Source organism: Trichosurus vulpecula, unplaced genomic scaffold, assembly GCF_011100635.1.
Source record: "Trichosurus vulpecula isolate mTriVul1 unplaced genomic scaffold, mTriVul1.pri scaffold_40_arrow_ctg1, whole genome shotgun sequence".
Lineage (NCBI taxonomy): Eukaryota > Metazoa > Chordata > Mammalia > Diprotodontia > Phalangeridae > Trichosurus > Trichosurus vulpecula.
In genome coordinates this window covers 121,530-137,216 of record NW_023494524.1, presented here as the reverse complement: position 1 = coordinate 137,216, position 15,687 = coordinate 121,530, and the positions used below count along the sequence as shown (strand labels likewise).

General features: G+C 34.0%; 1 protein-coding gene and 1 pseudogene across 1 annotated transcript; one reads left to right on the top strand and one right to left on the bottom strand.

Annotated features, from left to right (window-relative positions):
* Positions 1–2,223: 2,223 nt before the first annotated feature.
* On the bottom strand, positions 2,224–8,750 carry LOC118833338 (annotated as a pseudogene).
* Positions 8,751–10,655: 1,905 nt separating this feature from the next.
* Positions 10,656–14,154, top strand: LOC118833339 (60S ribosomal protein L10-like). Its single transcript, XM_036740701.1, has 6 exons — positions 10,656–10,678; positions 11,765–11,823; positions 12,063–12,170; positions 12,489–12,627; positions 13,336–13,498; positions 13,735–14,154. The coding sequence occupies exons 1-6, from the start codon at positions 10,656–10,658 to the stop codon at positions 13,891–13,893; spliced, it is 651 nt and encodes a 216-aa protein (XP_036596596.1). The 3' UTR covers positions 13,894–14,154.
* Positions 14,155–15,687: the final 1,533 nt, after the last annotated feature.

Sequence of the window (15,687 nt, the reverse complement as noted above, 5' to 3'; positions counted from 1 at the left end):
TATTTCTATTTATCTATCCATCAGCCACTCTGCCTGCATTCTTCTTTCCTCTCTCCACTACTCTCTGTATCTGTCTTTCATCTTTACATGTCTTCATTCTTTCATCTGCCCATTTACTTTTCTGTCAACCTACCTGCCAGTCTTTCCTATCTGTCCATTAGTCAGTATTTATACCTTTCTGTACCTGCCTATCTCTCTGAAACCTATCACCCTAACCTATTTATAGAACTTACTGCCTTAAAGATTTTTTAATGAATAAAGAATGTCTTCATTCTGTGTCTCTTGAATCCTTAGCACCTAATTGTGATTGATGAGGACCAGGACTTTGAGCAAGATTTCAATTTTCATCTTACAAAAGTGAAATAAATGAAGCAGACTTTAGAAAGAGATGGGAAGTTGCCATTTATTTTGCAAATCAAATATTAAATACCCGATGTCCTCAGTAGCCTAGAAATTGATTCTAGAATGACTGCCAAATGAAGTAATTTTTTAATATCCAATAGTAATATTACTGGGAGGAAAACTACCCAATTAGCTAATAATTTAATGTTTATAACTATATTGTGTATGTTCTTCCATGATCTTGTGACGTAACATGAAAGATAAAGTTTTTTGTACTTTCTGTTTTTCATTATTTTAACAAAATTGATCATGTTAAATAACTTTACACTAAAATTGACTTTTGCATAATAAGAAAAAGGACCCAAGTTTTTTTGAAAAAGACTTTAGGGAAAAATTACACTATTATTTTAAATATTACTAAGTTTATTTTTTAAATGAAAAAAGCAGACCCTAAATTAATCCAAATAGTTTAACCTACTGCATTACTGAACACTATCCTTTTTTGAAAAAAAAAAAGAAGCAAAGAAAGAAAAAGAAAGTATCTAAACAACTTAACAACAAAAGTGGGGTTAGGTTTTTTTTTATTGCTCATTATGTTAGTAAATGCTTGCTTACTTTTGATATAGAAACACAACCTACTGTTTTTAAATTGTTTGGAATAGTATCCCAAATACTCAGCAGGTAAGGCACAGTGGGAATAAGCCTATATGATAAGACACTGTGTTAAATGCTTTTAAAAATCTCACACCACCTCTGTAACATACGTGCCATTACCTCTTGAAGAAACTAAGGCATAGCTTAAATAGCACTCTGCATCTTGACCACTTTCCATGAGTATCTTCCTTTTGTATGCCCTTCCATTACTGTATATATTTTATACTTTGCTCCTTGTCTCCCATTACATTACAGCCCAAGGGAATCATTTGGTTTTTGTTTTGGTGTTTTTTAAGTCCTGTTTGGTGTCATTTCAGTCACATCTCATTCTTCACAACCCCATTTGGGGTCTTCTTAGCAAAGATAATGTAATTTGTTTGCCATTTCCTTCTCCAGCTCAGTTTACAGAGGAAACTGAGGCAAATTAGGTGAAGTGACTTGCCCAAGGTCACACAGCTAGAGTCTAAGGACACATTTGAACTCAGGCGTTCCTGACTCCAGGCCCAGATTGCTGCTACCATCAGGTACGAACTGAAATGCCTTCCTAAAATTACCACTGCCATTAATTTCAAGGGACCTGATTAAGGGCTTTAAAAGTTCTACAACCAAAATCATATCTTCACCTGTTCTGAGCTCATTTTTAACCTTTGTATGAATTATTTCCACTACTTCGGGATGTCTTTCACTAACCTCAAGAAAAATTATCTCACACTGAAAAAATCAACACTCTACTCAGTATTTATATTTCAAAGACATTCATCTGGTGTCTTGTAGAGTCAATGTCAAATGACAAAGTTTTCATTTTTCCAGGACAACTTCTTGAAAATTCTTAATTTTTGCTGTTTTTCAGATTTACTCAATAGTTAAAATTTTATGCATTGTTAATTAATACACGTGCATATGTAAACTTGTTTATGTTTGTGTCTTTATTTCTCCTATCCTATTAAACACATGGTCCCCTAAAACTACCACAAACCACCCTCATTCACAGAATTTCCATATTAGTTTAGTTTCCATCTTAGATGACTTAGTTATTTCGCAGACATCAATCTTAGTATGTCTAATTTGGCAAGAAAACCAAATAAGTTCAGAAAAACTTTATTTTCAAAATCACAACACTAACTTCAAATTTTATCATTTACTGCACGAAAGAAATATGAACTCTTTTTAATTTTTTTAAAACAATTTTAGCTTTTGCAAGAATGGAATATCATAAAGGCTACTTAGAAGGCACAAAACAACAAAGTGTAATTTCCTAGACACTTAAACAAAATAAACTTGATTCCCAATTTCTTTGAAAAGGCATTTTGGTTGGAAAAGCTTATATTTCTTTTAATATCTGCTTCTGCCTCCTCTTTCAGATCGGCTTCCCCCACAGCCAATGCCTCTTGCCACTCCAGGGCTTGAACTGCTGTACAAATCACAAGGGGCAGGATATCCCCTATCCATAGAAGAAGGAAGCCCTCTCTCTTGTCTGCCAGCACGATCATGACCACTTAAATAGATGTCACTTCCGGTGTTTGAGTAACTTTCACGACCTCCACCATATCCATCTCTTGGGCTGCTATAATCATCATAGCAACTACCTCCTCCATAAGAGGGAAGAGGCCCTCGAGCAGAAGAGCACTACCTGTAGGATCAACAGATAATTAAATAGCAAATATCAACATTTAAATCTAGTTTTACATAAATATTTAATTACTTTTTGCAGGGAAATTTGTCTTTGCTGCAAATTTATATAGACAGTGAATGAATTTAATGCTTGAAGATTAAAAGACAAAAAATACATAATAAATATCATCCTTATTTTAAGACTGAAGCAGACCTTTTCCAGGTATAAGCTACAATTTTGTACTACTGACCTCCCATTGTACTTTCTCCAGTATTTTCACCACTGGGAAGAAAAACTGTGAATGCCAATTCTTCCATGAAGACTTTAAAAAGTTTAACTAAAAAAAAAGTCTAACTAAAGCAATTTCTTAGAAAATAAAACTTACAAATTCAAGTTAGCAAAAGACTAAATATTTTTTTTTAAAGTTGCTAATGAGGGCTATGTGCTTGTGGTTTATGATTTTAAAAATTATGTTCTTACCATAATTCTCATAAGAATCTCTGTAGGATCATCTACTTGGATGAGCTGAATAGTCTCTATCACGACCTCTGCCATCACTATCATGGTCACTAAATAAAGAAAATGTACTAAGTAAAAACTATTAAAACTTAAATCATGTACATCTTCATGAAATAAACTAATTTGATGATACTGTACCTGTATCCTCTAGATGTATATTCATCACGTGAGCTAGAATGGCCATAGTCACGGTATGTATAGTCCCTTGGAGGTGGAGCATAATCTCTGGTATCCTGAGAACTTGCATAATCTCTGCTTGAATAACTAAAATTAAAGGGTGAATTACATAATATAAAATAAAAACTCTCCTCAACTAAAATATTACATTATTTTACTTACCTCACTTTAGTACTGTCACTATCATCTCTTGGTGACATACACTCATCTCTGCATGATGACACTGGCTCTCTTCGTGGAGGACCTTCATATTTATCTCTTCCATGAGACACTGGCCCTTAAAAAATGTTTGAAAATTTCAAACTAACATCTGAAGTAATGTAGTTAAGTAACAAAGAAATGAAAAAATAACAGGCCAATTTAAGTAAAGAAAAAGGACTTACTATGCAGCTCTTAATTCAACTAGATGAAACATCTGAACAAAAATTTATTTAAGTGTTGATGTGCGAAAAACTGTAACTACAACAGTTACTCTTGTTGGGTCTTATAGGAGAAATAATACAAATGCACTTGAGCTTATGTGCACCCAAGAGAATGGGTACTGGTACCAGAATAGTGAAAACTAAAGTAATCAGACACGGACATTTAATGCCTATGAGATTGCCTGGCAATCATGGAAACCCTCCAAGCTGCAGGGTGTTTATATGTATTAATCCTTAAAACTCAGAAGATTAACATAAAGTTATTGATGACATACTTCTGGAAATATCTGCCAGGTGAATGAAATTTCTGACCTCCAAATTACTCCAATATAAACAGTCAACTGTTTCCACTCAAAGCTTTGCTTTTTTCAGATTATCTTTTCTTTACCAACTTCCTTATCAATAAAAGAATACTCTTTAATGAGACTGACTTCTCATTAGTTTATACCCATTGCTTCTACCCTTTAACTCTATTCTGGCAGTTCTTATTCTTATGCAGTTCAAAAAATATTCTAAAGGCAAAATAATATTTTGATGGAGGATTGATTAGGAAGGTAACTTGTTTTTAAAACTTTTCTGTTACTGACCTCTAGAATATTCCTTAATCTATTATCCTTTTAACTCCAATTCCTAATTTGATGCTACCCTCTGAAGGCCGCTAAATGCCATGAATGCGATTCTTACAAAATGACGCCTTATGTAAGGAAGAGAGATGTGAGTTCAAGTTTTGCCTCTATCTGTGACCTTCAGCATACCAGTTAAATCTTCCTCAGTTTTCTCCTCTGTAAAATGGGCAGGACCTTTCAGGGTTGTTCAGAGGATAAAACACAAAATGTTTTTGCAAACATCAGCACATTACATAAATGTTAGTTATAATTATGTTAATTCCCCACAAAATCAACAAAGGGATCTAAGACAGCTTCTGTTATCTAACCCCTTAACATTTTTCCTTCTCTATTACAAGCTTTTACCTAATAAAACTTGTCAACTTTTAAAAATAACTTTCAATAAAATGGATTTTCTTTATAATCTATATAATTTTATATTTATTCTTGTGCACTCAAGAACACCTTTGAAAATACTTTCTCCCATTACATACTAACATAAACTTCCTCCTGCCTACAATCTTGTGGATTTTCTTACTTTGGACTGTTCTTTTCTCATCTTTAAAAAGTCTAGCAGTCTTTAAACCTCAGCTTTTATACTGTAAAATAATGATTCTAGAGCAATTCAACTATCTCTTACTGTAATTATAAACCTATTTTCGATGATTTTTAGGAATGATTTTGTACTGTTAACATTCCAATTATCTGTATGCATTATATGCCTGACTTTTATTGTCTCAAAGAAATATAAGTTTTTCTTCATGACAGAAACTTAGTATTTGGTAGTCTTCCACATGAAACTCTCTAAAACATAGTTCCTTCCAAAAGAAATTTCATTACTGATTAAATTTACTAATCCTAAATGATTTTTATAGATATGAACCTTTCCAATGTATGGAGAATTTACCTCTTCCTCCCATTCCACTACTGCTATGCACTGGTCCAGAAGGTGCAGATCTTTTAGGTGGTGGTCCCCCACTTCGTGGAGGTGGACCCCTTTTAACTGGGAGTGGTCCCCTGGAAGAACCCATGGTGAAATTAAGAGAATATCCACTGTCATCTATGCAAAGAAAAAAAAGGCTAAACTATTAGTATGGTTACCATCAACTGAATCAAAACATATGATCAAATAATATTGAATTTCAATTTCAACGCATTTTTTTGCAGTGGTATAGAATTTGGTATCAATTTGTTGCTATATCTTCTTGTCACCGCTCCATGTTTTCACAAAGTAGTAAGTGTATTACCTGAATCAAAAGATATGATAGATACCATCACGTTTTAGGAAATGTTAGCTCCAGCTTAACACAAATAAAATCATTATACAAATTTTCCAGTTCCACCCTGAACCTCACATTGTCATAAAGAAATGACCCTAAATTCTCAAGAGCTCCAACATACACAAAATCTGTCAAAAACTGACAAACTATAAAATTTTAGAGTGAGGCCTCCAACAGAGGATATAAACCATGAGCTTGATATCACAAAAATTTTCGGTTTTAGAAAGACTTTTATTCCATAGTGGAATGCATAAACATATTAATATGCTGGATTTTCTGAAGTTGTGAGGAAAACTATTTCTTATCAAGAGCCCCACAAATAGGAAAATGACTTTTTGCATTACCTAATAATCCACATAATTTATGCAATGCAACAAAATGAATTTTTTCAAATACATTTGCAAAATCGGATATAATTTTAAATGGCATTTGTCTTTTCTTTCCCTTTGAGAGAAGACAAAAGCATGGTGAAACTTCAACTATACTATTTTAGGGGGATCATGAAATTTCACCTGTATTTTAATTAACTTCACCCACAAGTGCACAGGAAGTGTTTTTTTCTTCCTTCCTTTTTAGTTTAAGAATAAACAAAAGCTCATTTAACAAAAACAAATATTATGGTGTTGGGCCTTTCTGTCAGTTCAGGCATTTGAGTACTATATTACCCATGTGCCCTCCACGAGGTGGCCCTCTTGCTACACCACTTCCTCCTCTTCCACCTCTAAGAACTCTTGTAGGACCTCTGCTTCTTGGAGGGGGTGGGTCCCACCTACCACCTCTTTCAAATGATGGTTTGGTGGCCTGTTCCACCTTAATTGATTTTCCATCTAAGGACTAAAAGGAACAATTATTTTATCAAATGTTAACATGAACTTTAGTTAAAAAACCTCGCTTCTTGAGATTTGTTTTTAAATGTTATTTTACTGCTCAATTTTCTTTGATAAGAGATATTTTCCTTTCAAAGACAGCATTAAATTGACATCTAATAAGCCTTGCCAATGCTGGAAAATTTTACAAAATCCATGAGTAACCCCCCAAAATACCTGTGTTTGGTGTTCTTATACCGACTTTGGAATCAAGGGGAAAAAAAAAGACTGCCAGCTACCTTCTGCTTCCTAATTTGAGATGGGGTTATGTAGTAGAAAACAATGTTAGATACCAAGTGAGTAAATCCGCATTTTAGACCCCACTAAGCCACATACTAGTTGCATACAACCTTAGGGAAGTCAAATTAATCTCTCTGGTCCTCAGTTTGTTTCATCATCCACTTCACAGAGCTGTTGTAAGGCAAAAATGAACTTTGCAAACAGAAAAGTGATTATGAATCATGGTGATCAAATATTTGACATCAAGCATTCTGCAATTTTTAAACAATATATTTCATATGTTTTGATAACTTGTAAGTATTGCTGTGAGTAGATAGTAGCTTGACTTGGTAGTATTTTACATATAACTAACTTACAAAAAGCAAACTTAAAAAACAGAAATTCCCTTCATTTTCCTTGACCCCAGTTACATACTAACATCACAAACCATAAACATATATCACATAGTACATTATTCCTTTTTTGGGGGAGGCAGCGAAAACTTGATTTGCTACCATCCAACTCAGCTCTCTGCATTTTTCTTTTAAGGATGTTACTATGTTACTATGGCACTGTTCAAAATGCTTATGAATTAAGATGTGCATATTCCAGCATTTGTTCAAATTCAATAGTTTAATATACAAAATAAATTTTTCTATTGAAATCTGAAGCTATTACTCCAATCAAACCAACCAGCTCCCTCGGGACACCATTCATCTCTCATACTGGTTTATGTAAAAGATTTCTATAATATGATTTCAAAGGATTTTTTCTCAATTCATGGTTTAAATGTTTTAGAATTCAGTGCTTCTTTCTTTGAATTTTTCAGATTATTGGCTTCTGTGATTATTCTTTTTAAAAACTATTAGAATTAGATTGCTTGAATATTTTTAATTTCATCTTCCTTTGGTTCATAAACATATTTTCTAAAGGTTATCAAATAAAATGTAAAACCTGACTTTTCATCTAGACCTCACCTGTTATTATTACTAGTCTGAAATTTTTCTCGATTATAGCTGGGTAAGTCTCCTTTGTGTTTTAAGTATCACTGATTCCACATATTTAACTTAATAGGTATTGAAAAAGGAGAAATTAGTTTGAGTTGAAATATTTTTGGAATTGTAAGGATAAAATGTGATAGAATGTTGTAGTTGATTAAAAATATGGAACAAATGATCTTGGCTAAAACCACTGGATCCCTTTTAATAGAAATGGAAAATGAAATTTAAAGAAAAAATAATTAAGGGTTAACAAAAAAGAATGTACATTTGTGTTAGGATGACACTGAACTTCCAAAGTTATTTTAGTTACAAAAGACTATAGTAAAAAATGTTGTTCATGGAAGATTATCCTGACAAAATGACAGTGAAACTACAACAGGTACAATAATAGAGACTTTATGAAAGACAAACACTTGAAGTGATTCCTTAAAATATTATTTGGAAAAGGTAAATCATTTAAAGTTTGGAAACACTTTAAAAATTAAAGGTTGGTGTTTTGAAGACTGTGGAACTGTTGTGATGTAATTTAACCATTCAACAAGAACATCTGCCAAGGTTTTCAGTGGAATGTATTTGAAAAATGGAAAAAGTCTGAAATATAGAGCTGCAAATGAAAAACTACCTTTTCATTCATGTCTCTTGCAGCATCTTTTGCATCTGCGGGATTCTCAAAAGTAACAAAAGTAAAGGCTCTGGATTTGGTGGTTTCCTGATCTTTCATCAATAGAACTGAAACAAAAAAGGTTTTAAAAAAAATTTTTATATTAACCTATCAAAGAAATTTAAAAATATTAAGTGTAAGGTTTTTAATGGAAGTTTGTCTTAACTCCACAGATTTGAGTTAGTATGGCATATCATGGATTTTTTCTTTCTACAACACCTTAAATAATTGTCTTTGCCTAGGAAAAAAAATTTTTTTTAGATAGTACATCGTTCATAGTTACCTTCTACTATGCGGCCATATTTTCCAAAAACTTATTCAAGATCTTTTTCATTTGTTTCTCTATTGAGGCCTCCTATAAATAACTTCCCTGGACGATCCGCTTCCATCATTTTTTCAAGAAAATCTGTAAAGAAAAAAAAATTAAATGCGGTTAGTTCACAGATATATCCTTGACCTAACAATTTTACGTAGGAACATTTGTGACTTGGGCCTTTTAAAGAAATTATTCAGGGTACAATAAAATATCATGCGGTATCTGCTAATGATTTTGAATGTATTTTCCTCAAAACAATTTTTAAACTAACATTTCTGAAAATAAATTTTACCTCAGCAGTTTTAGACGAACCGCGCGAGGCGGCCTGCGGCGTGAAGCGGAATGAGGCGCTTGCGAGGCTGGGTGGGGAGCTCGCGAGGCAGTGCGAGATTCTCGAGAGGCGCGAAGGGGCAGTGAGGCGCGAGGCGGGGTGCGGAGCGGGGGGTGTGTGTCGTGGGAGAGGCGCGAAGGGGCGGAGCGAGGTGCAAGTGGGGCGGAGTGGAGCGAGGCGCGAGGCGGGGCGGTGGGAGGGAGGGGTCACCTAGCCTCCTCTCTCTCTCTGTCTCTCTCTCTCTCTCTCTCCTTCTCTCTCTCTTTCTCTCTCTCCACCTATATCTCTCTCTCTGTCTTTGGATCTCTGACGCTCTCTCGGTCTCTCTCGTTCTCTCTCTCTCTCTCTCATTCGCTCTCTCCCTGTCTCTCACTCTTTCAGTCTCTCTCTGTCTCTCTCTCTCTCCCTTCTCTCTCTGTCTCTCTCTGTCTCTCCTTCTCTGTCTCTTTCTCTCTCTCCAAGCTCTCTCTCTCTGTCTTTGCTTCTCTGACTGTTTCTCTCGGTCTCTCTCGGTGTCTCTCCTTCTCTCTCGGTCTCACTCGGTCTCTCTCGTTCTCTGTCTCTCTCTCTCTCTCTCTCTCTCTCTCTCCCATATACATGTACGAGAAAAAATATGTCCTCTCCACTCACAGACACACACACACACACACACGCATATATATATATATACATGTATGAGAAAAAATAAAACTTATTTTGCATTTTCTTGGTTTTTTTTAGTTTAGTTTGTATTTTTTCTTTTGCATTTTTTAAATTACATTAGATTGTGAGATTTTTGACTAAAATTATTTTTAATAGGCATATGTAAATTGAAGTACACAAAAAGGAGAGCGAGGAAAATATTTATATAAAAGTAAAATTGCAAAGGAAATAAATATTAAATTTTAAAATGTTTTATTTAATCAGTTTCAAATTTCTATATTGTTAATTATTTAATGAACCATGGTGGTAGTAGTCTGGAGAAAGTTATATTTCTTGATTGGAAGAATATAGTTTTATTTGGTTTATGTATGCAAAATTGTTACAAAGATTTGTTTTTGTTTAAAATTAGAGGGAGGCCTTTTGGAGGTTTAACAACAATTTTTAGTTTTTTAAATTTTAAATAGTTTTTTCTAATGTTAGGTTTTTTGCTTCTTTATGTAAATACATTCTGTAGTTCTTCCCATTTTTATGATGTGCAAGGCTCTCATTTTTCAGATTTTTTGTTTTTTTAAGTGTTCTCGTTTTTATTTCATTTCAGATTTGCTGTTTTAAATTATTTTTACATCATATAATGTTTTTATGTGTTCCTTATGTTTATGTTTTAATGTGAGAAGTTTCATTTGGTATTGTTAATGGTATGTTTTCTTGGTGTTTATATTCCATTAAGTTTATATTTGGTTTTTTGATAGTAGCATTTGCATTGTTTTTTTAGTGATACGGGTTTGATTTTCTTGTATTTTAGTTTTTAATCCATGTTATTTGTTAGAGTAGCTTGACTTGATAATAAACAAATGTGAATAAAATGAGGTTACCTATATCGTGGTAGGATTTTTAGTAGTATTTTTCTAGGGCAGTATGTTCAACTCCGCCTCTTTGAAATGCGCGCGAAAACCTGAGACTGTATTTAAGGACTGCGCAGGCGTTGAACTTTCTTTGTCGGCTTTGAGTATGGGTCGCCGCCCTGCTCGTTGGTAAGTACTCTATATTTTTTGCCCTTTTTATATAAGAAAGTCATAAAAAAACAAATTTATTTTGTACGTAGCAATTAATTTTTGTGCTGAGTAAACGCCAATGACTATTTGAATTTATATTGTGCTGATTTATTTTGTGTGGAGATGCGTTTTCATTTACCTCGTGGAGAAATAGAGGGAAAAAAATGGCGTTTAAGTAAGTTTTTTTTTCCTCCGTGAATATTAGTTTTCTTTGATTTGGCTTATACAGGACTAAATCTCTTACCTCAGCCTACTTTAACTGTATTTTACAAGCTTCGGGTTCCAAACGTTTTCTATTATATTATTTAATTTACGTTTAACACAATTATTATATAAAACACAAAAAACCTTTGGAAACCCTTTCTTAAAGGAAATTTACATTGCACGAAAATACAAGTAAATAAAGATTAAAACGATTAAATACTGCATCTTTAACAGCATTTGAATTACTAGCAGTATATAATAAACCATTAAAGTAACTACAATAATAATCCTTAAATTTCAAAGCCGTGTTCATATCAGACATTTATGACCTAGAGTATCATAGACAAACCTGTTTGCCTCACTTCTTTGTAAAATTAGATTGTAAATAAAATGACCACCATAATAATGCCCCCTCAAAAAAACAAATATCACTTTGCGGAACATCAAAAACAATTGAAAAAATAATCTAACTTAAAAGTTAACATCAATAACTATGAGCCAGTATTTTTCAGACATCACTTATTGGTATGTAGCATATTTGAACAAGACAGTTAACATGTAATGTAATTGTTAAATCCTTGAAGGCAAAATTTAATATAATTGTTATTGTTAGTACTTCTGTTTGCCACAATACCTGCACCTGATAAATAAAACTCGTTGATAAATAAGCATTCCACTAACCAATTCCATCTAGAAAATTAAAATAACTTAAATCTACAATATTAAAATTGAAATCAATTAAAATTGTACCCTAACACTTTGTCAATATTTTTCCAAATTCTACTTTTCTCACATTCATGTAATGTATGCTTCCTAACTTAATTTAAATTTTATTTCATCTTATATCTTTATCTCATTAAGTTACAGATACTGTAAGAACAAACCATATCCAAAATCACGGTTCTGCCGAGGTGTCCCTGGTAAGTGCTATTTAGGAAATAAAAACATAAGGATGAATACCCAAAACTTAAGATATGTGCTGTAACACAAATGTCATTTTTATTTATGTCATACTTCCAAGCCCATTAAACGGTATTTTAAAAAATTGACAAATCACCTGTGAATTGTACTTTTGAAAATGTTAAAATATTATCTCCCCTTCCTTTTAATCTCAGCTTAAAACCAACTTTAAAACTAAAAGTTCTTTGCCTTTTTACAGATGCAAAGATAAGGATTTTTGACCTAGGTCGAAAAAAGGCAAAAGTGGATGAGTTCCCACTCTGTGGTCATATGGTGTCTGATGAATATGAACAACTGTCCTCTGAAGGTAAAAAAGCAAAAACAGATAAAACCTTATATTGGAGAGCTGAGCATCGTTCAGTGTTTTTAAAATCTTCTGGTTCAAATTGATCAACCTTAGAGTTACATTAAAGATACAAAGAACTTTTATTTTACAAAAAAAGGGCTGCTACAGCTGAATAACATAATTATAGTTCGTTGTCAACTATGAAGGAATAGAAAAAGGAATTTCTTAACTCTCAAATTTAGTTTGGTTTACCACTACACATTATAATACCATAAAAAACTAACTTTGGGGCAAACCTCTTAAATTTACTGTTCGGTTCTTTTAATACTTTCTCCATAGCTTTGGAGGCTGCACGGATCTGTGCCAACAAATACATGGTGAAGAGTTGTGGCAAAGATGGCTTCCACATCCGGGTTCGACTGCACCCTTTCCATGTTATTCGAATCAACAAAATGTTATCTTGTGCTGGTGCTGATAGGTGAGAATTTCTTTTACTCAAAAGTAACTATGCCTGCGTTTGGTTGGTGGAAGTAGGTTTCTGAATGCTTTACAAGCCCTCTATTTACCCAGAATGCCTCTCTTACTGCCATACCCAGAAATGGAAACTATCAGGTTGTTAATAGTTCGGGGGTTGGAGGGGGGGGTTGTTTTGGTTTTTTTGTCACATACTAAAGAATAGCAAGGTAGCTGATGGGGCAACTAAGCAGTGAGGAGAGTTCATATCCAAATCTCCAAAAATAAGGAGAAAGGAAAGAAAATGTAAATGTAGGTGTAGAAAAAACTTAATGTAGAAGAAACTTAGTTGGAAATTGACAAAGCCAGTGATTTGATGATAGTCCAAAAATTGTTAGGAAGATCCTAACCTTGCAACATTCCTCAAGAACATAAATCATGTATCCAGAATTTAAATATATGGTTTTATTTTTAAGCCTTGGCAGTGGTCATATTGGTTACAATTCTTAACACTCAGATTTCTAAAAATAGTTAAAATTTATTTTGATCATTTCATTCTTGTGTTTTATTTTTGATGCTGGAAATTTTCTCTCCATAACAAATCAGATATTGAAAGTATTTCAGGGTATTTTTGATGCTGGAAATTTTCTCTCCATAACAAATCAGATATTGAAAGTATTTCAGGGAAAGATTAAATGCCATTTTCACAGTAGTATTTTTTTCCTGTCTCCAGACTCCAAACAGGCATGCGGGGCGCCTTTGGGAAACCCCAGGGTACTGTTGCTCGTGTACGTATAGGACAGGTGATCATGTCTATTCGCACCAAAGTCCACAACAAAGTGCATGTTATTGAGGCTTTGCGCCGAGCCAAATTTAAATTCCCTGGTCGCCAAAAGGTAAGGAAATGCTCAAGTTTTTTGGATATAAAACAGATCCTTCCCATAGTCTCCTAAATATTTAGGGTTTGTATTCAAGGGGTTTTCTTATGACATTTATGGAAATAAATTTTTCCATTCTTCCTCTGGATACCCTCAAATCTGGAAAAATACCTGGGTAGGAAAGTGGCATTTTACAAGGATATAGACACATCCACTTTACCTTATTATTATATACTTGATTACATGCCTTGCAGATCCACATCTCAAAGAAATGGGGCTTCACGAAGTTTAATGCAGATGAATTTGAGGACATGGTAGCTGAGAAATGTCTCATTCCTGATGGCTGTGGGGTCAAGTATATCCCCATTCGTGGTCCGCTGGACAAGTGGCGTGCATTGTTCCACTCATCATAAAGGGAAAGGATCCTATACATTGTTTAAGCTGGTTTTCTTGCTTTTTCCCCAGATCTTAAGCTACAAATAAATCTGAGTTGCTGCTTGGCTGAGTATTGCATTTTTGTAGAGGAGTGGGAGGGAATAAAAAATTCGTGTTTGGGGAGGAAAATAAGCAAATTAAATCTTAGTAATTACAATTGTAGTGGGAGAGGAATATATACTTGGAAATTAAACATTTTGTTGATAATTGTTCCTGCTTTCTGGGAGCTCATAGCCTTTGGAGAGTAAAACATGCAAACAAATGATACATATAATGTAATAATTTGTTGTAATTTTAAAAGGGAAAATATTAACAAGAGACATCAAGTATGGTTTCAAATAATGGGATTGAACCTGACCTGATCCTTGAAAGAATTTTCAGACAGATGTGAAGAAAGACTGCATATTAGGCATGGTCAATGCCTGTCTGAAGATGAGAAATGAAATATCTATTTGCAAGAATAGCAGCTAGGTTAGTTTGACATATGTATTGGTTAGTTTCACTAAACTTTTTTTGGCACTTTTGTCTTTTCTTATTTTATACCGGTGAAGCTGATCTTTTGGAACCCATGTATAAGACTATTTTATCCCAGAAGTAGTGATAAAGAAATTACTAAGTTCCTAAAAGGCTGTACAGAAACAAAAGCAAAATAACACACTCTCAACTTAACCTATGTTTTGGAAAAGATTTAAATTCATGTTGACTAAATACAAAAATAAAAGGGTGTGAACCTGTAGCCTCAGGGCCTCGTGTGGCCCTCTATGTCCTCAGCTGCAGCCCTTTGACTCCAAAATTCACAGAAAAAAATCCCCTCTTAAAAATTAATTCTGTGAAATTTGGTCTCAAGTCAAAAGGGAGCACCCAAAATCATAGAAGATCACATGTGGCTTCAAGGCTTTAAGTTCCCCACCATTAGTAGAGGGTACCAGCACTATTAAGTCCAGCAGACTTGAACATTTGAGGAAACTGAGGAAGGGTAAAGTCAATAGGTTAGGGTTTTTTTGGAGGACAGAAGGTAGGGCAATTGGAGTTAAGTGACATGCCCAAGGTCACACAGCTAGTAAGTGTATCAAGTGTATGAGGTTGCGTTTGAGCTTAGGTCTTCCTGACTCCAGAGTTGGTGCTGTACTTACTGTGCCACCTAGCTACCCCAATAGATTAGTATTAAATGTAGGTAGTGACAAGTTTTAGTTTATTTGCTAACCTTCATATGTGATAATCTCCTATCTCAAAATTTTAATACGTCTGATAGAATGTAATTCATCCTTCTGAAGTCAAAGTTTACTTTTTAATTTTTTCCTGCTGTATGGAAGACATTTGCCAGATACATTTCTACATTTATATGTGGAAATACAATGCCAGACCTGGAGTCAGAAAGTTTCATCTTCCTTAGTTCAAAACTGGCTTCAGACACTGACTTTAGACAAGTCACTTAAACCTGTTAGGCTCAGTTTCCTCATCTATAAAATAGCCTAGAGAATGAAATTACAAACCACTTCAGTATTTTTGCCAAAAAACTCCAAAGGGGGTACTAAAAACATTGGATAGCATCAGAACCTAGGCTAGGAATTTGTCACCCTACAAAGACCAAAAGAATTTAAAAGGCAAGCATTTAGTTCATGTGCATTTCTGGGAACGTAGAAGAACATTTGTGGTTTGATCTCTGTAGACACTTTCACTGAAAGTCCTAGGTGGTAGTGAATGTGGTAGCTTTTTTATATATCCTTTATCTTCAGCAAATCAACTGTGGTACAATTAGAACATTTTATCTG

Bases quoted from the DNA above. Each gene is read 5' to 3' on its own strand.
- LOC118833339 (XM_036740701.1), top strand. From the start codon at position 10,656: ATGGGTCGCCGCCCTGCTCGTTG. The intron at 10,679-11,764 runs GTAAGTACTCTA...TATCTCATTAAG, and splicing joins GGTCGCCGCCCTGCTCGTTG to TTACAGATACTGTAAGAACA. The intron at 12,628-13,335 runs GTGAGAATTTCT...TCCTGTCTCCAG, and splicing joins TCTTGTGCTGGTGCTGATAG to ACTCCAAACAGGCATGCGGG.